This window comes from Marmota monax, unplaced genomic scaffold, assembly GCF_021218885.2.
Source record: "Marmota monax isolate L192 unplaced genomic scaffold, Marmota_monax_Labrador192_F-V1.1 WCK01_AAM20220418_F8-fsc00020, whole genome shotgun sequence".
NCBI classification, from domain to species: Eukaryota; Metazoa; Chordata; class Mammalia; order Rodentia; family Sciuridae; genus Marmota; species Marmota monax.
In genome coordinates this window covers 22,658,669-22,681,919 of record NW_026692912.1, presented here as the reverse complement: position 1 = coordinate 22,681,919, position 23,251 = coordinate 22,658,669, and the positions used below count along the sequence as shown (strand labels likewise).

The 23,251-nt window shown below is 40.0% G+C and overlaps 1 protein-coding gene across 2 annotated transcripts in view; it reads right to left on the bottom strand.

Moving 5' to 3' along the window:
* Positions 1-23,251, bottom strand: part of Abl1 (ABL proto-oncogene 1, non-receptor tyrosine kinase) — a 122,296-nt gene that overhangs the window by 55,974 nt on the left and 43,071 nt on the right. The window contains exon 2 of one of the 2 annotated variants that reach the window (XM_058581847.1): positions 12,882-13,014. The exons of the other annotated variant lie outside the window; for it this stretch is intronic. Within the exon in view, the coding sequence (XP_058437830.1) occupies positions 12,882-13,014 (133 nt within the window). The remainder of the gene's footprint in view (positions 1-12,881; positions 13,015-23,251) is intronic. 2 annotated transcript variants of the gene reach the window in all.

The following is a 23,251-nucleotide window of genomic DNA, read 5'->3' as shown; positions in this document are numbered from 1 at the left end:
AGGCCTGCTACCACTGCAGGAGCACTCTCCCCCAGTGCTGCTGAGGGCGACACCTAAGGGAGGGGAAGAAACACCCAAGGAGGCACTCTCCTGGCCACATCGGCTGCTCTGCTGTCACCGCGAAACCCGCGAAACCCGCAGCCACTCTGGTTCGAGCTACCTGCCTCCGATCATCAATCATCCAGAGACCACCTCGGTGGCCAAGAGACCAAGAGAGTTGGTGGAACGTGGTCTGTTCTGTCTGAGGGACTGCTGGCTGGGAGGAATGGGATAGTCCGCTCTGTGAGTACTAAGAGTGTGTTCAGCCTAACTGCATGTGAAACGCACCTGGCTCAGGCGAGTTCCTCTGACAGCGCTGAGACACACTAGGATAGAATCAGAGACAGCTGCAGAGTAAAGAAAAGCAGAGCTGGGCACAGTGGGGCCAGCAACTCAGGAGGCTGAGGCAGGAGGATCCCGAGTTTGAGGCTTGCCTGGGCAACTTAGCAAGACGCTGTCACAAAGTAAAAAATAAAAAAGGCTGTGGATATGACTCGGTGGTAAAGCACCCCCTGGGTTCTGTCCCCAGTACTGTGAAAAAAAAAAAAAAACCCAAACCAACAAAAGGAAAGTGGATCTGTCTCTTCACTCTTGGACTCACTGGCTGGGGTACTGTACAAAATCCTTGGCTCCTCATCACAGACTTGGGAATGGAGATAAGGACGGCAAAAGAAAAGGAGCCCAGCTTCCTGGCCTAGGGGTGTGCAGTCTTGGGGGGGGATGGAGCACAGAGATGACGAAGGTGGGAAACACTCAATCATAAATGTGTGGTCAGGGGCCAGAAGAAGACGTTGCTTCTGTCCAGCCTTCTCCTTTCCACTTTCTCACTGATCTCCAAAAGGAGAATAGAAGGGAATGACTCTTATCTCCGAGGCTGTCAGGAAGGGCTTCCTAGGACAGGAGCCAGTGCTATGACTTGAATGTGTCCCCCAAAAGGTAGTGGTAGAAACTTAACCCCTGGCGCAACAGTGTTGGAAGGCGGGGCCTCGCGGGAAGTGCTGAAGTCCTAAGGGCTCCACCCTCACGATGAGAAAGGGCATGAGAAAGGGCACCAGGCGCTCAGCTCCATCTCGCTCTCTCGCATACTCTCCCTTTTGCCTTGGGATGATATAGCAAGAAGCCCTCACCAGAGGCCGGGCCTTCGGTTTTAGACTTCCTAGATTCCAGAGCCATGAGCCAAAATAACCTTCTGTTCATTATAAATTATCCCATCTGTGGTATTTTGTTAGAGCAACTCAAAATAGACAAACAGTAAAGCAGAAATATGCAAGTCTTTCTTTTTACCATTTTCCTTTCAGAATTTAGAAATCAATTAAGGGCATACAAGTGACACATACATGTATACACAAGCTGAGCTGATTTTCCACAAAGGTCCAAAGGCAATTGAATGGGAAAAGGTTAGTTTTTTGAACAAATGGTGCTCAGACATTGGATATCCACGTGCAAAATGATGACTCTGAATCAACACTTCGTATAATATGTAAAATTTAATGCAAAATGGATTATAAGCTCAGAAGTCAAATAAAAACTTATAATACTTATAGAAACTTAAGAAAAATAGGTGGGATGGCACACACCTGAAATCCCAGAGGCTGAGGCAGGAGGATCACAAGTTTGAGACCAGCCTGGGCAAGTTAGTATGATCTTGTCTCAAAAAAAAAAAAGACTGGGGACGTAGCTCAGTAGTAAAGTGCCCTTGGTTTCAATCCCCAGTGAAGGAAGGAAGAAAGGAAGGAGGGAAGGAAATTGATAAATTGTACTTCTTTAAAATTCTAAAGTTCTGCTCTTCTAAAAACACTGTTAAAAGAATGAAAAGGCAAATCACATAGTGGGAGAAAATAACCTGGCAAGAATGTCACAAATGATGTGAACACAAACCGGCACAAATTGCTGATGGGAAGACAAAAGGAGAATATATACTCACTCTGTAGAACTCTGCAGTTTGTTATCACATGACCTAGCAATTCCATTCTATTTACCTAAGACAAATAAAAATCATGTTGACACATGAAACTTGTTTGTGGATATTTATAGTGGGTTTATTCATGATAAAAAAAAAACTGGAAACAATTTAAATGTAGTTCAGTGGGTGAACGAGTAAATATATTGTGGCACATCATACAATGGAATACTACTCAGCAATGAAAAGGAATGGACCACTGATTACATACAACAAGGATGACTTATAAATGCATTCTGGCTCAAAAGATGACATACTTTATAATATTATTCATATGGTATTCTGTAATGGGCAAAATTCTAAGCACCAGAAACTGAGCAGCAGTTGCTATGGTTAGAAGGATGGGTTGACAACAAAAGGATAAAGAAAATATAGAGGTCATGGAATGGTTCTATGATTTGTCTGGTAGCTAGTTACATAACTGTATTCATTGTCAAAATGGGTAAATTATACTGTGCATAAATTCAGTGAACTAAAAGGCAAGACAATGGAAATCAAATTATTGAGCCTGAGCATAAGGGACCTATAGAACACTACCAAATGGACCAATATTTGTATTAAGGGGGTCCCACAAGGAGAAGAGACAAAGGGAATATTTGAAGAAATAATGGCCAAAGACTTCCCAAATTTGATGAAAGACATGAATATAAATGCCGAAGTCTGGCTGGGCACAAAATAACCAAGCAGCCACGAGGCACTTGTAGGTTCAAACAGGAACTACTTTATTGCCCGAACTCTCACCCGCACTCCACGCAAGCTTCCGGGGAAATCCCCCAGCCTCCCCGGGGCGCAAGAACTCAACAGGAACTCTGGGAGAACTCAAAAGTAGCGGGGGCGCCCAAGGCAGCAGGAACCGCCCTATTGCCGGATTGCAGGGGTTTATATACAACTGAATACACAGCCTGTTTCAATCCAGCCATCATCCAGTCACAGCCATTATACACAGCTTAACTTAATTATCATCATCTTAATGGCTTGCACTGGTGTCACCTCTCAACCACTCCTTCTGGCAATGCCAGGCGCCATCCCGACTGGCTGTGGCTCTCAACATATAAATATCCAAGAAGCTCAATGAGTGCCAAGTAGGATGAATAGAGACCCACACTGAGATACACTCTAATCAAATCATCAAACACCAAAGACAATCAGAAAATCTTGAAAGCAGTAGAAGAAACACTGTGTCATATAGAAGGGATTCTCAATAAGATCACGAGTGGACTTCTCATCATAAACTCGGAGGCCAGAAGCCAGTGGGCTAAAATGTTCAAAGTGCTAAAGAAAAAAACAATCAAACAAGATTCTGTGTCTGGCAAAAATATCCTTCAAAAATGAGGAGGAAGCTGGGTGCAGTGGTGTATGCCTATAATCCCAGCAATTTGGGAGGCCGAGGATTATGAGTTCAAAGCCGGCCTCAGCAGATTAACAGCTCAGTGAGACCCTGCCTCTAAATAAAATAGGGCTGGGGATGTGGCTCAGTAGTGAGTGCCCCTGAGTTCAATCCCTGGTACCCACCACCACCCCCCCAAAAAAAAAAATAGAAAGAAAATTATTGGTTCATGCTTTGGACATGCAATGAATAAAGATATAATTTTTTTATAACAACAACAAAAGAGTGAAGAGAAGAAGCAGGGCCTTTGTATGTTACTGAGGTAAAGCTGATATAGATTCAATTAAGAGAGTTTAACAATATAATGTTAAGTGTAATTCCATGTATCTTCTTTTTGTTTTTTGAGATGAGTTCTTACTATGTTGCCCAGGGTAGTCTCAGATTCCTGGGCTCAAGCGATCCTCCTGCCTTAGCCTCCTGCATTGCTGAAAGTAACATGTATGTGCCACCACACCTAGCTATCACCACGTGTCTTGGCCCATTTTGTGCTACTATAATAGAATAGTAGAAACTGGGTAATTTATAAAGAAATTTATTTCTCATAGTTCTGGAGGGTAGGAAGTCCAAGATCGAGGAATCAGCATCTGGCAGGAGCCTTCTTGCAGCCCCAACTATGGTGAAAGGGCAAAGAGAGGGAGAGGGAGAAGGACAGAGAGATAGTGTTAGGAAGAGAGAGTGTGACAAAGGAAGAAAAAAGGGTGCCAAACTTGTCCTTTTATAAGGAACCCATTCCCATGACAAAGGCAGTAATCCATTCATAAGGACAGTGCCCCCATGACCCAAACACGCTCCTTAGGCCATACCTTCCAGTACTAACATGGGATCCAATTTCAACACCAGAACGTTGAAGAACTGAATTGCTTTTACATCGCTGTCAAAAATCTGCTAAAAAGCCAGGCTTGGTGGTGCACACTTATAATCCTAATGACTCAGGAGGCTGAGGCAGGATAATTATAAGTTCAGAGCCAGTCTGAACAATAGCAAGACTGTATTTCAAAAATAAAATACAGGGGATGGAGAGGTGGTTCATTGGTAGAGCACTTGCCTAGCATGAGTGAGTACTGGGTTCGATCCTCAGCACCACATATAAATAAATAAAAATGAAGGTCCGTTGACAACTAAAAAAATCAATCAAGCAAGCAAGCAAGCGCAAAGGGTGTAGCTTTTAAAAACAATGCTGGAAGGTTTACATTGTCTGACTGCAGGTAATGTGGTATTGGGCTGGGGTTGTGGCTCACCTGTAGAGCGCTCGCCTGGCACACCTGAGGCACTGGGTTTACTCCTCAGTACCCCAAAGAAAAAAATCTGGTGAATTTTATATATATGTGAGGGTCTCTTTCTAGACTCTCCATCCATTCCATCGATATATTTTTGGAGCTAATACCACATTATTTTTTAACATGTATTTTTTTTAGTTGTAGGTGGACACAATACCTTTATTTTGTATGTGGTGCTGAGGATCGAACCCAGCGCCCGGCGCATGCCAGGAGAGCGTGCTACCGCTCGGGCCACATCCCCAGCCCCTGTGGTAACTTCTTTGTAGATTCTACCAGGCCTTTTTACATAGGCAATCATGTCATCTGTGTATGAAGATAATATTTTTCCCTTCTAATACTGGGCTTGCTGGGCTCACTAGACCCTCTAGCACATGGCTGTTCAAAACTGGTGAGGGCTGGCATCCTTGCCAGTGCCTGAACCCAGGTGCTGGGAAAACCTCCAGTCTTCTATCACTAAGATGTAAGCTGTGCGTTTCCACAGCTGCCCTTCATGTTGAGCAAGTTTACTTGTGTTCATAATTAACCTATCAGATATTGATATTGAGCTTTTGCCAAAGACTTTTTCTGCTCGTACTGAGATGTTCATAGGCATTTGTTGTATTGGATTTATTAAACACTTGTTAAGAATAACGAATGATGTTGGCCTCTGGTTTCTTTTCCTGTAATGTCTGTCTGACTTTAGTATCTGAGTAATGGTGATGTTCTGGAATGAGCAGGGAAGGTCATTTTCCCTCCTTTTCTATTTTCTGGAAAGGTTGTATGGAATTAATATTGTTTCTTCCTTAAATGCTTAAATTCTAGGGTCTGAGCCTAGAGTTCTCCTTGTGGAAGGTTTTTAACTACAAACTCAACTTCTCCCATGGATTTGGGCATTTCAGGTTGATCTCTGGAGGGAACTTGGTAGTTTGTTTTTGTTTTGGTACCAGGAATTTTTGTTTGAACCCAGGGGTACTTAACCACTGAGCCACATCCCCAGCCCTTTTTATTTTTTATTCTGAGACAGGGTCTTGCTAAATTGCTGAGGCTGGTCTTGAACCTACAACCTTCCTGCCTCAGTCTCCCAAGTTGTTGGGATTATAGACAGGTGCCTGATGCCCAGCTGAACTTGGTAGTTTGCAGCTTTGAAGAACTCTGTCCATTTCCTGTAGGTTACTGGTTAATGCTCACTTTGAGTATCTACAGAATGTGAGTGACATCAATCTCTCTGATTCCTGATACTACCTTTTTTTTTTCCTCCTCTTTTTTCCTCAACAGTCAGGTTAGCAGTTTATGAATTTTATTGCTCTTCTCCAAGAACCAGCTTTTGTGTTCTTGATTTCTAAAATTGTTTGTTTTCTATCTCAGATATTTTCACATTATTTGTTTCTTGTTTTTGTTTTTGTTTTTTTGTGCTTAACTGGGATTTTACTAGCTTTCATTTTTTCTGATTCTTAAGGTTGAAACCCAAGATCATTGACTTGGAAACTTTGTTCTTTTCTAATACAGGCATGTAATGCGATACACATTTTTCGTTAGTTGTATCCCACAAATTTTATGTTGCATTTCACCTTCATTCTTGCAAATAATACTAATTTCACTTTCTACTTATTTTCCTTTAACCCATGGTTGATTTAAAAGTGTGTTTTTCATTTTCCAAATATTTGGAAAATCTTCCAGGTACCTTGCTATTACTGACTCCTTCTTAATTCCATTGTGGTCAGACATCATACTTTCTATGAACTGAGTCAGTTTATATTTATTGATGTTTTTTAATGGCCCAGAAAAGTATTTATCTCGGGAACAGTTCCACATGCACTTGAAGACCACATGGATTCTCTGCAGCTGGAGGAGCTCCACAGGTGTTGACTAAGTCAAGTCAGCTGGTTACACGGTCCAAATTCTCTGTATCCTTAATTGGCTTTCTGTCTAATTCTTCTATCAGTTATTGTTAAATTCTTCAACTATAAGTGTAGGTTCATCTGTTCTCCTTGAAGAATTTACAGGTTTTCGATACAAGTATTTTGAATCTCTGTGAATATGTATAAACATTTAGGATTATGTCTTTTTTTTTTTTTTTTTTATTTTTTTAGTTCTCGGTGGACACAACATCTTTGTTTGTATGTGGTGCTGAGGATCGAACCCAGGCCGCACGCATGACAGGCGAGCGCGCTACCGCTTGAGCCACATCCCCAGCCCTAGGATTATGTCTTGATGAATTTAGGTTTTATCATTATAAAATGATCATCTTTGGTAATAAGTTTTGTGTAAAAATGTCTTATCTGATACACCTTTAAGGTTTTATTTTGATTAATATTAGCACAATGCTAACAACTTTTTCCCACCCTTTTGATTTTAACCTGTTTGCAAATTAATATTAAAAATGGTTTTGCCAGGCACGGTGGCACAAACCTGTAATCCCAGAGACTCAGGAGGCTGAGAGAGGAGGATTTCAAAGCCAGCCTCAGCAATGGCAAGGCGCTAAGCAACTCAGTGAAACCCTGTCTCTAAATAAAATACAAAATAGGATTGAGGATGTGGCTCAGTGGTTGAGTGCCCCTGAGTTCAATCCCCAGTACCTGTAATCCCAGCAACTCGGGAGGCTAAGGCAGGAGGATTATAAATTTGAGGCCAGACTCAGCAATTTAGCAGGCCTTAGGCAACTTAGCAAGACCCTGTCTCAAAATAAAAAATAAAAAAGGATGGGGATGTAGCTGAGTGGTTAAGCACCCCTGGGTTCAATCCCCAGTACACCCCCTCAAAAAAAAGACAGGAAAGGAAAAAAAAAACTAAGTAAATTTTTAAATAAATGTGATTTTAAATGGAGGAAAGGGGAAAAGTGGACTAATTGTAGACAGCATATAAATAAAAATGGATTTTACTTTTTTAATCCAATATCACAATCTCTGCTTTTAACAGGGTTTATAGAATCACTCTATGGATCAGCTGCCACCTTGCTGTTTGTTCTACGACTGTCCCATTCGTTCTGCCTGCTTTCCCTATTTTTTTTCTAGCCTTTTTAAGATCACATAAATATTTTTATGACTGCATTTTATCTTTGTTGGCTTCTTAGCCTCAGCTGCTGTTCTAGAGTCTGTGGGAAGCATGTCCACCTCATCACAGTTCACCCTCACCTGGCAGCCACCCCGTGCCCCACTCCGTGGGAACCTTGCGACATGTGTGCCCACCTCCCCCAGCCTCTTGTTCCTGTGCCATAAACTCCATTCTAATTAAAGGAGAAATGCCTTTAATTCGCTGATTACAGTTGAGCCTTGGGTTTTTTTAATATTTATTTTTTAGTTGTAGTGGGACACAATACCTTTATTCCATTCATTCATTTTGACGCAGGGCTGAGGGTCCGATGCAGGGCTGAGGGTCCAACCCAGGGCTCCGCACGTGCTAGGCAAGTGCGCTACCGCTGAGCCACAGTCCAGCCCATATTAAGGCTTGCCTTTTAAAGAGATGGTCAAGGAAGGAAGGCTCCTACCATTTACCCACGTGTGACGCGCATCTTCAGGGTCTTGCTCCTTCTGGGGCCCCAGTTTTCCCATCAGCCCAATTTTCCTTCTGTTTTTAAGGTCATCCTTTAATACTGGTTGTGCTGCAGGTTTGCCAGTAATAAGTTCTGTCTTTGTTGTTGTTTTTGTTTTGGTCTGAAAAATGACTTTATTTTTTTCTCCACTTCTAAAAGACAGCTCATTGTGAAAGGAATTCTAGGCATATAATTGTTTCTTTCCGTAAAGAAATGTTGCTTTACGTTATCTGGTGTAGACTGTTCCCAAAGAGAGACCGCCTGTTGTCTGTATATTATGTCTTTTTATCTGGCTGGGTTTTTTTTTTTTTTTTTTTTTGGGGGGGGGGGCAGGCAGCAGGGATTGAACTTAAGGGCACTCGACTACTAAGCTACATCCCCAGCCCTATTTCGTATTTTATTTAGAGACAGGGTCTTGGACCCTCACTTTTGCTGAGGCTGGCTTTGAATTTGCAATCCTCCTGCCTCAGCCTCTCAAATCACTGGGATTACAGGTATGCTTTCTCTGGCTGTTTTTTTTTTTTTTAAATACATTCTATTTTATTTATTTATTTTTAATGTGGGGCTAAGGATCAAACCCAGGGCCTCGCATGTGTGAGGCGAGCGCTCTACTGCTGAGCCCCAGCCCCAGCCCCAGCCCCAGCCCCACTCTGGCTGTTTTTAAGCACTGCTTTATTCAACTTCATTATAAGGTGCCCTGGTAACATTTTTCTTCATTCTTCCTGTGCTTGAGACTCCCTAATCCATGACTTTTAATGCTTTCTTTGCAATTTGGGAATTTTTCAGCTATTTCTCCTCTATTGTTTTTTCGATCCCTTACACTCTCATCCCTCAGGAACTCCAGTGAGCTGGCACACGAGCTGCCCACCACCCACCTGCTCTCAGCTTTTCTTCTGTTTCATTTTGGATAGTTTTTATTAAGTCTTAAAAATCACTCATCTTTAGTTCTTCAATATTTATTTTGACATCAATCTAATTTGGTGTATTCATCTCTGAAGTTTATCTTCCAGATCTCAACTGGACATGTTCAACTTTCCTCTAGCTTTTGTGCAAACAATTACAACAATGTCTGTAGTGTGATAATTTTATCATCTATGCCATTTCTGGTCAGTTATTAAATGTGGCTTACTACTTCTCATACCTAGTAATTTTTTATTAGATGTACTGTAAATTTTACCACCCTGAGTCTTGATATTTTTGTATTCTCAAAATACAAATATTTGTATTGTCTTTTTGTATCCTCAGCTTTTGTTCTGAGATGAAGTTTGGAAACAGTGTGATCCTTTTGGGTCCTGCTCTTAAATTTTGTGAGGTAGGTCCAGAATAGGATTTTCCCCACTATTGAAGCAGGGTCTTTGCAATGATTGATTTTAGTGTCAACTAGACTGGGCTATGGGATGCTCAGATATTGGGTCAAACATTATCCTGGGTGCTTCTGGGAGTCGAACTTGGATGGGATTTACATTTAACAATTTAAACTGAGTAAAGCGGATTTCCCTGCCTATTGTCTAGCAGCCCTCCTCCAGTGGGCTGGAGGCCTGATCAGAAGAAAAGTTCTGACTCTCACTGAGTCACAGAGAACCCTTCCTGCCTGCTGCTTTCCAACTGGGACTTGAGTGTTTTGCTGCCTTCAGACTCACACTGAAATATCAGTGTTGCCAGGGTCTCCAGCCTGTCACCCTTCAGACTAGAACTGCTTCTCTGGCTCTCTGGGACTTCATCTTGCTCACTCACCCTACACAGTCTGGGACTTGTCAGCCTGTATTAATTCCACGAGCCAATTCCTCACAATAAGTCTCTTTACATACACATATATGCATGTACACACAAACACACCCACCCAATTAATTCTGATTAAGGAAATGATTCAAACATCAGCCATTATATATAGTTTCAAATCACCCTCCCTTCTTATATTTTGCCACACTAAAGTTTAAATAAAATAAAATGTACACGCATGAAAAAAAAAAAGCTAAACAAGAAATTATCTTTTTGTTTCCCTAGTGCTTAGAAACTTAATTTGGTGATTAATTTAAATGGTTACAGAGAAATAGAAATGTGCGCGCGCGCGCGCACACACAGACACACAGACACACAGACACACACATGGTCTCTCTGCATTTTTCCCTAAAAAAACTGTTAATTTAGTAAGATGGTAACTCAACATACTATGTACATCATTTTAATTAATGTGCTGATATAGTTACGTTTTAAACTACTTTAAAGCTTTAATCTTATCTACTCACAGAATTATATATTCTGTATAGCTAAACACATACCTAAAAAGGTACGTTAAGCTGAGCATGGTGGCACATACCCATAATCCCAGCCACTTGGGAGGCTGAGGCAGGAGGATCGTGAGTTCAAAGCCAGCCTTAGCAAAACCAAGGTGCTAAGCAACTTGGTGAGACCTTGTCTCTAAATAAAATATGAAATAAGGCTGGGGATATGGCTCAGTGGTTGAGTGCCCTTGAGTTCAATCCCCAGTACCCTCCCCACAAAAAAAGGTACATTAAGACTAACTGAGGAGGGCTAGGGATGTGGCTCAAGCAGTAGCGCGCTCGCCTGGCATGCGTGCGGCCCGGGTTCGATCCTCAGCACCACATACAAACAGAGATGCTGTGTCTGCCGAAAAATAAAAAATAAATATTAAAATCCCCCCCCCTCCTCTCTCTCTTTAAAAAAAAAAAAAAAAAAAAAAAGAGACTAACTGAGGAGCTGGGGTTGTAGCTCAGGGGTGGAGTGCTTGCCTAGCACACGTGAAGCCCTGGGTTCAATTCTCAGTATCACATCTACAACTAAAAAAAAATTAAAAATTAAAAAAAGTCTAGTTGAAAAGTTTTAAAATGATAATAGATAACAAAAGACAAATTTGAAAGTAATCTATTAATGATAAATGTAACAAGTCTGAGGAAAATGAACTCTGCTTATACTAAAAATGCCTATAGATGATGAACTTGAAAAAAACAATAAAATTCTGACAGTGTTGGCTCAATGTTAATAAATTTATTCATGAAAAGTTTTCTAATTGGAAATTGTTGAATTAATGAAATACAAAAAGTAAAATCAGAATCTGAGTCTCCTTTCTGTAAAACAACCAAGTTATTCCACCCCAAGAAAATAAATTCCTTTCCTTTTTATCATCAAAATATTTTGTTAACTATCTGAATCTTTTGGCAAATTCAGAAATAATTTTCACAAAATGTTCCATATTTTTTAAAAAGTTGTCTTCAAATAATTTTATTTATTGTTGTGTGTTTTCAAATTATTGCCTTTAACAATTTTGTGTCTTTAGATACTATGGTTAATGTCATACATGGCCACAGCAGGAATGTGCAGAGAAAAACTAAGCGTTTCTGGCTTGAAGAATCAGAACAGTAAAGCCAGGAAACCATGAATGCTCAAGAGTGAAGTCATCATGAAGGGGGAAGATGGGAAAGATGGAAGAAGAGTTCCCAACCTGAACAGTCACGTCCCTGACTGACAGGTGAACCACTCAGAAAAAAATAAGAGAGTCAAAAATTTCTATAATTTGGCATTTATATAAAGTCCAGGATACAATCCAGAATTATTCACTATACAAAGAATCAAGAAAAAGAAACACATTTTAGTTCAACTACAAGTCTAACCTGTTTGAAAACAGCTTTTACATTATCTCAATGAAGTACAAACAGACATGTCTTCAATGAATGAATGAAAATCTGAGCAAAGAAACATAGGGAAACACAGTGAAAAAGAATCAAATATTAGAAATGAAGAATCAAAATTTTGAAATTAAAAGTTCACTAGAGGGGAAATGGGGATATAGCTCAGTTGGTAGAGTGCTTGTCTCACATGCACAAGGCCCTGGGTTCAATCCTCAACACCACATTAAAAAAAAAAACAGTTCACTAGAGGGGCTGGGGCTGGGGCTCTGTGGCAGAGCACCTGCTGAGCACATGTGAGGCCCTGGGCTCAATCCTCAGCACCACATAAAAATAAGAAAATAAAATAAAAGCTGATTGGATAACAGTATGTAAATTTCAAGAAAAATGAGTAGAAATTAACCAAGATGAAAAACAGAAAAAAAATTAAATGAAAAGAATGAACACAGACTCGGAGACCTGTTAGATGATATCAAGGATAACTAGAATACCAAAAAAAAGAGGAGAAGGAGAATAGTAGAGAGTTCTTTTGAAAAAATAAGGGACAAAAATTGCCCAAACCTAATGACATACAAAAATTTGAAGATGTATAATCCTAAATAAACATGAAGAAGCAGAAAAGCAACCCATATATCACAAAAACGCCAAAGCCAAAAAACAAATCCTTTTGTGTGTGTGTGTGTGTGTGTGTGTGTGCGCGCGCGCTGAGGAGCAAACCCAGGGCCTTGTGCATGCAGGGCAAGCCCTGTACCAACTGAGTGGACCAAGGATCTGACTTCTCATCAGAAAGTATGCATGCCAAAAGGAAGTGGAACAACATTTTAAAAGTGCTGCCTAAACCAAGAGCAACCAACCAAATAAAACTTGTCAGCTCAGAATTCTGCTCCCAGAGAAACAGAACAAAGGCAAAGGACAGATATTTTCAGATAAAAGAAAACAAAATCCATTGCAGCGAATCTATGCTATGACTTATTGATTTATTTTGGTACGAGGGATTGAACCCAAAGCCTTGCTCATGGTAGGTAAGCTCTCTACCGTTGACTATCCTCCAGACACGGCCACCTACCTATCTTCTTTCCTTTCTTCTTTGTGATGACACAGGGTCTCACTAAGTTGCCTAGGCTGGTCTTGAACTTACAATCCTCCTGCTCAGCTCCCAAGCAGCTTGGATTACAGGCATGTACCACCATGTCCAGCTTCTATAAGACATTTTAAAAGAAGTTCTTCAGGCTGAAGGGAGAAAATACCAGAGGCAAACTCTTATACTAAGAAAAGAATACTAAGCTTCAGCAATGGTATATATATCTAAGTAAATGCAAAAGACTTGTTTACTTTTTCCTCCTAATTTCTTTATAAACCATATTTTGGTTTAAAAACAAAAATTATATTGTTGATATATTAAGTTTTTAATGCAAGGGGATGAAACACATGTCATAACAATTATAACTGAAAGGACAAGAGGAACGGGATGTACAAATTGCAAGATTTCTGAGAAACAATACATTGTATTGTATTTGTATTGTATTTGTTTTGTACAGTACAAAATTAGTATGTATTATTGTAACCCATAAAGGTCACACACACACACACACACACACACAAATAGAAAGAAAGAAAGAAAGACAGGCCAGGTTCAGTAGCACACACCTGTAACCCCAGTGACTTGGGAGGTTGGATGTGGGAGAATTTTGAGTTTGAAGCCAGCCTGACTAAAATAGCAACATCTTATCTCAAACTTTTTAAAAAGTGGGGAGGGGGCTGGAGATGTAGCTCATTGGTAAAGCACCTCTGAGTTCAATCTCCAGTATTACAAAAAGAGCGAGGTGAGGAAGAAAAAAACACAGAAAAATTCAACTACTCCAGATAAGGGTAGAAAAGGAAAAACAGAGGAACAAACAACAGAGAAACAAGAAACAATAAATTAAAATGGTGGATCCAAACCCAGCCATATCAATAATTACATTAAATATTAACAGGTTAAACTTTCCAAGTAAAAAGCAGAGACTGTAAAAATTAATTAAAATGCAAGATTTATTGTGATGCTGACTGCAGAAGACTGCCTTATAAAGGCCCTGCTATGGGCTGGGTTGTGGATCAGTGGTAGAGTGCTCGCCTAGCACGTGCAAGGCCCTGGGTTCGATCCTCAGCACCACATAAAAATAAGTGAATAAAATAAAGGTATTGTGTCAACTACAACTAAAAAATAAAAATAAATAAATAAAGGCCCTGCTAGGTTGAAAGGAAGTGGACAGAAAGAGACTAGAAGGGCTATATCAATATCAAATACAACAGGTTTGAAATAAAATAACAAAAAAAAAATCACGTCAATGTGTCAAGAAGACAGACCATAAATATGTATGTGCCTAATAATAGATTCAAAAATACATGAAGCAAACCCTACAGGAATAAAGGGAGAAACAAAAAAATTCCACAACCACAGGTGTATCTCTTAAGAACACTCTAACTAGAATTAGACCAAAACACAAGGCAGTCAGCAAACACACCCAGGAGAAGAACAACACTACCAACCTTCTTGACTTAACAAAGATTTACAGAACTCTATGCCCCAAACCAAAAATGCATATTCTTTTCAAGGGCACATGTTAAATTTACTAGACAGACCATAACATGGGAAATAAAACAAGAACAATTTTAAAAGACTGAGATATGCTCTTTAACCACAATGGAATCAAATCACAAATGAATATCAATAAGATAAGCAAAACCCCCCAGCAAACCCCTAGTATTTGGAAATAACACACTTATTATCACTGGTTCCAAGGAATCACAAGAAAAATTAGAAAATATTTTAAACTGGGGTTCAGTCCCCAGTACCATAAAACAAACAAACAAAAATTACAGACCAATAGCTCTAACAAACACAGAATTAAAAATTCCTAACAAAATGTATTATGTAGAATCCAACAATATACAAAAATAATATATAAAGACCAAGTGGAGTTTATCCTGAGGATGCAACCTTGGCTCAACATGAAAATAAATCCATGAAATTCATTATATTAATAGAATAAAGGAGAACAAAATATATGATCACTTATACAGATGCATAAAAAGCATTTAAACTAATTTGATACCCCTTTCATGATAAAAATTCTCAGTAGATTAGGAAAGGAGGAAACTTCTTCACCCTCCTTAAAGGCTTATATAAAACCCTGCTGCTAACATTGACCACAATGTTAAGAGGCTTGATGCTTTCTAGCTGGCATCAGGACTAAGACAAGGATGTCCACTCTCAGGACCTTTATTTAGTGTCATACTGGAGGTCTTGGCTAGTGCAGTAAGGTAAGAAAAAGAAAAGCCATCACTGGCCTTATTGGCAGACAACATGATACTTTATCCAAGAACACAGAAGTAAACATTCACTTCAAGAGTGCAAGATATGTTTACTAAGACCATACTCTAGGAAATAAGATTATAAACTTTAAAATATTAAAAATAATACAAGGCATATTCCTTAGGAATCAAATTAAATCCTGGCATAGTGGCACGAGCTGGTGATAACCAGCAGTTCAAGAGTTTAAGGCAAGAGAACTGCAAGTTTGAGGGTGAAGTCAGCCTCAGGCAACTCAACAAGATCCCATCTCAAAAAACAAAACAAACAAATAAACAAAAAATGGGGGGAGGCTGGGAATATAGCTCAGAAGTAGAACACCCCCAAGTTCAATCCTAGTACTTCTAAAGGATTTTTTTTAAAGAATCAAATTTAAAAATTATATCAAGAAGATAATAAAATGAAAAACTCAGTATTTGGAGTGAATCCTATGCACTCTACATGAAAAGCTACCAGAACTAATACATGAAATTGCAGGGTACAAGTTCAGCATAGATAATTCATCTTTGTATCTATACACTACAATAAAATGTTAGTGAGTTAAATTTAAGAACAGTTTATTTACAATGTCATTTTTTTTTGAGAGAGAGAGAGAGAGGGAGAGAGAGAGAATTTCAATATTTATTTTTTAGTTTTCGGCGGACACAACATCTTTGTTTGTATGTGGTGCTGAGGATCGAACCCGGGCCGAACGCATGCCAGGCAAGCGCGCTACCGCTTGAGCCACATCCCCAGCCCCATAATGTCATTTTTTAAATACACTGTTATACATTTAATGAAAGATACCCAATTTTTGTACTGAAAGACACTGGAAAGGGAAATTATAAAAGACCTAAAGACATGGAGAAATATACTACGTTCATGGATTATAAAATATGGATTACTCATCAAGTAAATATTAGTATGACAATGCACCCAAATTGTTTAAAGATTTAATACAGTCATCATCAAAATCCTAAAGGTGTTTTAAAAGAAACTGAAAAGCTGATTTTAATATTTATATGGAAAGGCAAATGACCTAAAATAGACAACAATTTTGAAAAAGAACAACATAACTGGAGGGGTTATACTACCTGAATTCAAGATACATTACAAAACTACAGTATTACCAGTATAGAACGTCAAAAGAATAAATATTTACATACATATATGTACATATATATATATATATACACACACACATATGTGTGTGTGTGTGTGTATATATATATATATATATGAAATAGATAGAAACAGAATGTAGTCCATATGCAGGCCCATAGTTACATCGTAAACAGAATACAATTCAGATGTTGCCCACATGTGGAATATAGTCCATATGAAACCCCAAACAGGATAACCCCAAAGAAATCCATACCAATATATATATATATATATATATATAACATATATGAAAGTCAAACTTGTGAAAACTAAAGAGAAAAAAACATCTTGAAAGCAGGGTGAGAAATTACATCTCTCTTAAGGGGGAAAAACAACTAGAAGTATGGTGGATTTCTCATCAAAAATCACAGAGGCCAGAAAGAAGAGGAACAACTTCTACAAGTGCTGAAAGAAAAGAGTTGTCAACCTGGAATTCTACACACAACAAAAATGATTCTTCAGGAATAAAGAAGAAATCAAGATCTTCTCAGATGAAGGAACCAGGAGAATCTGTCACCAGCAGATCTACGCTAAGAGAATGACTAAGGCAAGTTCTCTAACATAAGGGAAACCGCAAAAGAAGAGACCTTGGAACATCAGGAAGGAATCAACATGGTAGGGAAAACAATGGTTAAATACACTTTTTTCTTTCTCTGAGTTTTTAAATTATTCATGACAAATGAAACAAAAATTATAACACTGTCTCATGGCTCTAAATGCAAAAATATTTAAGATAATCATTGAAAGAGAAGGGTAAAAGGATGTAAAAGGGAGGTAATGTCTTTGTGCTTCACTCAAACTGGCAAAATGATGATAAAAGTACACTGTGATAAGCCATATACATAGAATGTAATACCTAGCACACCACTTAAACAGTGATACAAAGAGATATTTTTTAAAAACACTATAGATAGCCAGGCAGAGTGCCACAGACCTGTGATCCCAGCTATTCAGGAGGCTGAGGCAGGATAAGTTTATAGCCAGCCTGGACAACTTAGCAAGATTGTCTCAAAATAACCTTTTTTTTTTTTTAAAGGAGCTGTTTTAAAAAATAGCTCAGTGGTATAATGCTTACCTAGCATAGACAAAGTTCTGGGTTTGATTATCAGTACCCCAAAAACAACAAACAAAAAACTACAGAATAAATCAAAATTGAATTTTTAAAAGATGGTCAACTAAAAGGCAGGAAAAACACAGAAATGTAAAGCAGAGAAAAAAATTGAATCAAACATCGAATGACAGATTCAACTTCTGATATAACACTAACTATATTAGATACAAATGGTTTAAGTAAACAAATTCAATGACAGAGATTAACAGAATGGATTTTTTTTTAATATTTATTTTTCAGTTTTTGGTGGACACAACATCTTTATTTTATTTTATGTGGTGCTGAGGATCGAACCCAGTGCCCCGCGCATGCCAGGCGAGCGCGTTACCCCTTGAGCCACATCCCCAGCCCCCAGAATGGATTTTTTAATGACCCAATTTATGCTATCTAGGAACTCACTTCAGCTATAACAGCATAAATAGGTTGAAAGTCAAAGGATGGAGAAAGAGATATACAATGCAAACTTTAATCAAAAGAAAACAGGAATGACTATATTAGTGTCAGATAAAATATACTCCAGAGCAAACAAAATGACCCGAAATTAAGAAATACAGTATAAAATGACATAAAGTTCAATACATCAAGAAGACAGTGATCAGCCGGGTGTGGTGGCACACAGCTGTAATCCCAGTGGCTCAGGAGGCTGAGGCAGGATGATTGTAAGTTCAAAGCCAGCCTCAGCAATTTGGCGAGGCACTAAGCAAGTCAGTGAGATTCTGTCTCTAATAAAATACAAAATAGGGCTAGGGATGTGGCTCAGTAGTTGAGGGCCCCTGAGTTCAATCCCTAGTACCCATCCCCAAAAAGAGAAGACAGAATGATCCTAAATATGAAGACACTCAAAAATACGGCTGTAGAATATGTAAAGCAAAACTGAAAGGGGAAACAGACAACTCCACAATTACATTTGAAGATGTCGATTCCTCTCCCATCAACTGATAGAACAACCAGAACTCAACCATACCATCAACCAATAGGGTCCCACTGACATTTATAGACTGACTAGTCCACTCCACCACAAAAGCATATGCATTCTTTCCAAGTGCTCACAGAACATATAACAAAACAGATCATATCCTGCACAATAAAACAAACCTCAAATTTTAAAAAATAAGCTAAGTCATGTAGAATGACCACCATTCAGACTGGAAATCACCAACAGAAAGAAAACAAAAAACAGGATAATCTCAAACTACTTGGAACCTAAAACAATGAATTTTTCAATAATCCACAGGACAAAGAGAAAGTCTTAAGGGGGAAAAAAAAAAAAAAAAAAAAAAGAACTGAACTACTGAACTGAATGCAACTGAATGTAGACCATACCATATTCCAGCCACCTTAGGAAACAATATGGCATTTATAACATTACCCCTCCTATGACCCAGATACTCCACTTTGTGGCATATACCTAACAGAAATGAAAGTGTGTGTGCACACAATGATGGACAAATGTACACGGAGCAGTGTTCACAATAGCCCCAAATTGGAAGCAAGCTATATATTATCCACTAGTAAATGCATAAACAAACTGAGATATAGCCACATAATGGAACATTACTCAACAAGGAAAAGAAAACACTATGAACAGACCTCAAAAAAATTGTGTGAAATACAAATCAAATATAAAAGTCTGTGATTTGGTATGATTTTTGTATGATTACACTCTCATAAATTTCTTGAAAAGGCAAAACCAACAGAGAGAGACAACAGATGAGTGGTTGCCCGTGGCCAGAGGTTGGGGGAGGAAATCAATTGGAAAGTGGCCCAGAAAAACACTGAATGGTGAAGAATCTGTTTTGTAATCTTGACTATAATTGATGTTACTGTATTTTACCCCCAAATTCATCAAAATGTATGCTTAAAATGGATGAATTTTATTATATGTGTTAATCTTAATTCTTTAAAAAATCATTACCAGGGGCTGAGGTTGTGGCTCAGTGGTAGAGCGCTGGCCTAACACGTGCGAGGCCCTGGGTTCGATCCTCAGCACCACATAAAAATAAACAAATAAAGGTATTGTGTCCAACTACAACTAAAAAATAAATATTAAAGGTAAATATTCAGTTTTCTCCCTTACTACACAGTTTGTCTCAAATGACAAGTTTCCCTGAAACTCTTGAGGAGTTACTGTTAACCAATCTCAACTGAATTTCTCTCATAACAAACCACTGGGGGACACATCGTCATGGGATGGTGAAGGTTAACACTCAGTGTGTGCTACTATGTATCGAGCACATTTTGTAAAACACCTCACTGAAATCCCACCAAATCTGTTAGAAGTGCCATATTAAGAGCAAACTGAAACCCAGGAGTTGAGTTCCCTGTCCAGGGTCACAGCTGACATGTAGCAGAGCCTGGATCAGAACCTAGACAGAGCTGAGCCAGCCGTGCTCCTCCTGGGAGCACACGGGCTTTCCCACGGTTGCTGGACATGGACTAGCTCACCGGTCCCATGCGTCTTCCCCACGGCCACCTGCCTGGCATGGCCACCTGCAGCACTTCAGCTGCCGCCCCCGCTGGCCAGCCGCCATTCCAACACTTGCCAGAAGCAGAGCTTACCCCTGCCCTTACCCTGACCTCACCATGCAGACCGCCCCCAGGCGAAACCGCCTCTGAGAGGCCAAGTCGTTCCACGTGGGGCATGGGGAAGCCATAGCTTGCAGAGTCCCCAGCTTTAACCACATCCACGCCGGGTGAGTTGGTCCCGAATTCACGTGCACCCAGGGAGAGGGCGTGTGGAAGGCGAGTTTTACTAAACCATCTTGCCTCCTCCACCCTCTCCTATTCTTAAAGGGTCCACTGTTCCTGTGGGAGAGTCCCGAAGCACAAAGTCAGAAAGGTTTGAAAGGAATTTCTGAAGACACACGTGCCTTATGTCATCCAGATAACAAGCCACGGCAAAGCGCTGCAGACCATGAAGGAAAGGAAGGGCGTGCTGGCCACCGCTGGCCGCCACGGCTCCCATGGCAGCCCCTGAACCCTCTTCCTCGGCGGTGGCCAGGAGCCAAGCGCTGCTATTTGCCAAGAGACCTAGTATTGTAAATCTATATGCTTTTTTTTTTTTTTTTTTTTTAATTTGGGCATAAGCCTCCTGTTCCCTGTCACTCACCTACCTTTTCTGCTTATGCCGGTGATATACTTAGCAACTGTGGATAAACTTTATAGGAACATGTTTCAGATCCCATTATAATAATTTTTATAATGATCAGAAATCTGCCTTTGTCAAGTCCCTCACAATGGCCCAATGCCTTCTTTTTTTTTTTTTTTCCCCAGTTGTAGTGTACACGATACCTTTATTTTATTTACTTATTTTGATGTGGTGCTGAGTATCGAACCCAGGGCCTCGAACGTGCTAGGCGAGTGCTCTACCACTGAGCCCCAGCCCCAGCCCCCCAACGCCTTTTATTAATAATAATAGACTGCACCCTGAGAAGCAGAGCATTCACTTTTATACATGTGCAAGCTGGAGAGTTTCCCAAGTGCAACATGGAAAGATAGGCCTTGACCATCTAAAAGCCAGGAGTGAGAGGCGCCAGGGAACTCAACTGCAGCTGTGCGTGAAGGGAGTCGTAAAAAAGAGACTTTAACTTATTTCATGTGTTTTTCAATAAGAACTATCTTTGCAATGAAAACAGTTTTAACCAAAAGATATTTGTCAGAATAAGAACTAAAAGCTAGTCATTTGTCTACAACTACTATTTATTCGGAAAGCTCTATCAATTTTGACCTGTAGAAGAAATTAAACTGAGGGGTGGAGAGAGAAAGTGAAGGGGCGACAAGAGAAAAGGCAGTGGGCAGTCCCGGGGTGCGGGCCCTGCAGCAGGCCAGCTTCTGGAGTCACAAGCGCGAGCTGGAACAGCAGAATATCCTGTTTTTCAATCTGGCAAAATATTCCCATATGGAAAATGCCTGGAATAACTGTCACACAGAGACAATAAAGTTCTTGGCAACAAGGACTTAACTGTCAACCAGCCAGCTGCTCCACGTGCTGTGCGCACCTGCCACCTAGTCCCTCATAGACACAGAGTTGACGTGAGCAGAGCACTCAGGACTGAGCTTGCCTTGGCTGCCTGGCGGGTGTGCTGTGTTGTCACCGCCCCACACTCCAGGGAAAGGCTTTCCATCCATCCAGACAGTTCTCCTGCACCCCACTCTGCACCAGGCACCATGGTGAGTGCTGAGTTTGACCAAGCAGGACAGGGGATGGTCCCTGTGCTCACGGAGCTGACAGTCCAAGGAGAGGGGGGTGCAGAGGTATCACATTAGTTAATGTTTAATTATAAACTGAGGTAATTTCTTCAAAGACAAGAATAAATTCTGAGAGAATATAACAAAATGAAACCTTATGTAAAAGGTTCCTAATGAGTTCCAAATGTTTTATAATTACTCTCATAAAAATGTTTTCAAGTAACACAGATTTGTGCCAGCGTAGACACTACTGAGATCTCCTTTTGTATTTGCATCAAGTCTCTAACTTAATTTTAATACTGTGGCATCACACATCAAATAGAAAAGTATGGAGTGGAGACCTAACTCAGTGTAGAGCACATGCCTAGCCCACTCAAGGCCCTGGGTTCCATCCCCAACACTACCAGAAAAAAAACGATCCCACTTAATACTGATTATATAATCAGCCCAGCCCTGGTAATCTGTTAAGAATTTTTCATGTTTCCAAGGTAAAAATTGCTCATTCCTTAATTCATCTCTCTTGTCCATTAGACTTAGACACCAGAGCCCCTAAAAAGAGAGAGATACTTAAGCAACAAAAGAATTTGATCAGTTTTGCCAAATAAAGACAGCATTTAAATCTTTAAGCCACCAAATAAGACAATCAATATATGACGTCTAGAGACAACTCCATTTGCAAATGCAGGATCTGAAGCAGCACTTTCTGACCTGCATGCTCATGTACTTCCGATATCATTGGGAAAACACTCAGAAACAAGAGAACAGGACCAGCTACAGGAACAGACCATTCTGAAACCATTTCCAGGAACAGGGTTTGTTTAAACAAAATGTATTAAGTGAAACCAGCTGTTTCCAGGGTCAGTGCCATCTGAAGTGGAATTCTAAAACCACCTACTTTGTAGTGTCAGGGTCCTGCTTCCTTCCTGGTGCTCTGAAGGAAGAAGTTGGTGGCAGACCAGCTGTAGGACTGCCTGGCAAGGAGCAGTTCCCTAATGGATAAGGGCCCAACTGTGGTGCAGTGGACATGCAGGAGAAAGCACATGATCACCTGGCCTGGCGACCAGCTTTGTGCTTCCAACACTCACCAAAATGCTGAAGAAATGTGAAGGAGTCGAGGACAGTGAAGGGGAGGATCATGGTTTATAAGTGGTGCTCTTTTGAGGGTACCAGGAAAGAGGGTCCTGGGGTCAGGCATAATCAGCATATTCTGCAGAAGGTCAACTGATAATCCTGTCACACAGGCAATAGCCAAAATACCCCACTTATTAAGAATAAGCCCAGGGGAGATCAGTGGACTAGAGGAACCAGGGGAGGGAGGGAGAAGGGAACGCAGAGTACAGGGAATGATAATGGTCAAATTTTATTGTTATATTAAATGCATGCACAAACATGTAACAATGAATTCCACCATTATGTACAACTATAATGCACCAATAAAAATATGGAAAAGAGATAAAAATGTGCCCAAGGAGAACTCTAAAATGCATTCCTTTTTTTTTTTTAAGAGAGAGAGAATTTTTTCAATATTTATTTTTTAGTTTTCAGCGGACACAACATCTTTGTTTGTATGTGGTGCTGAGGATTGAACCCGGGCTGCAAGCATGCCAGGCGAGCATGCTGCTGCTTGAGCCACATCCCCAGC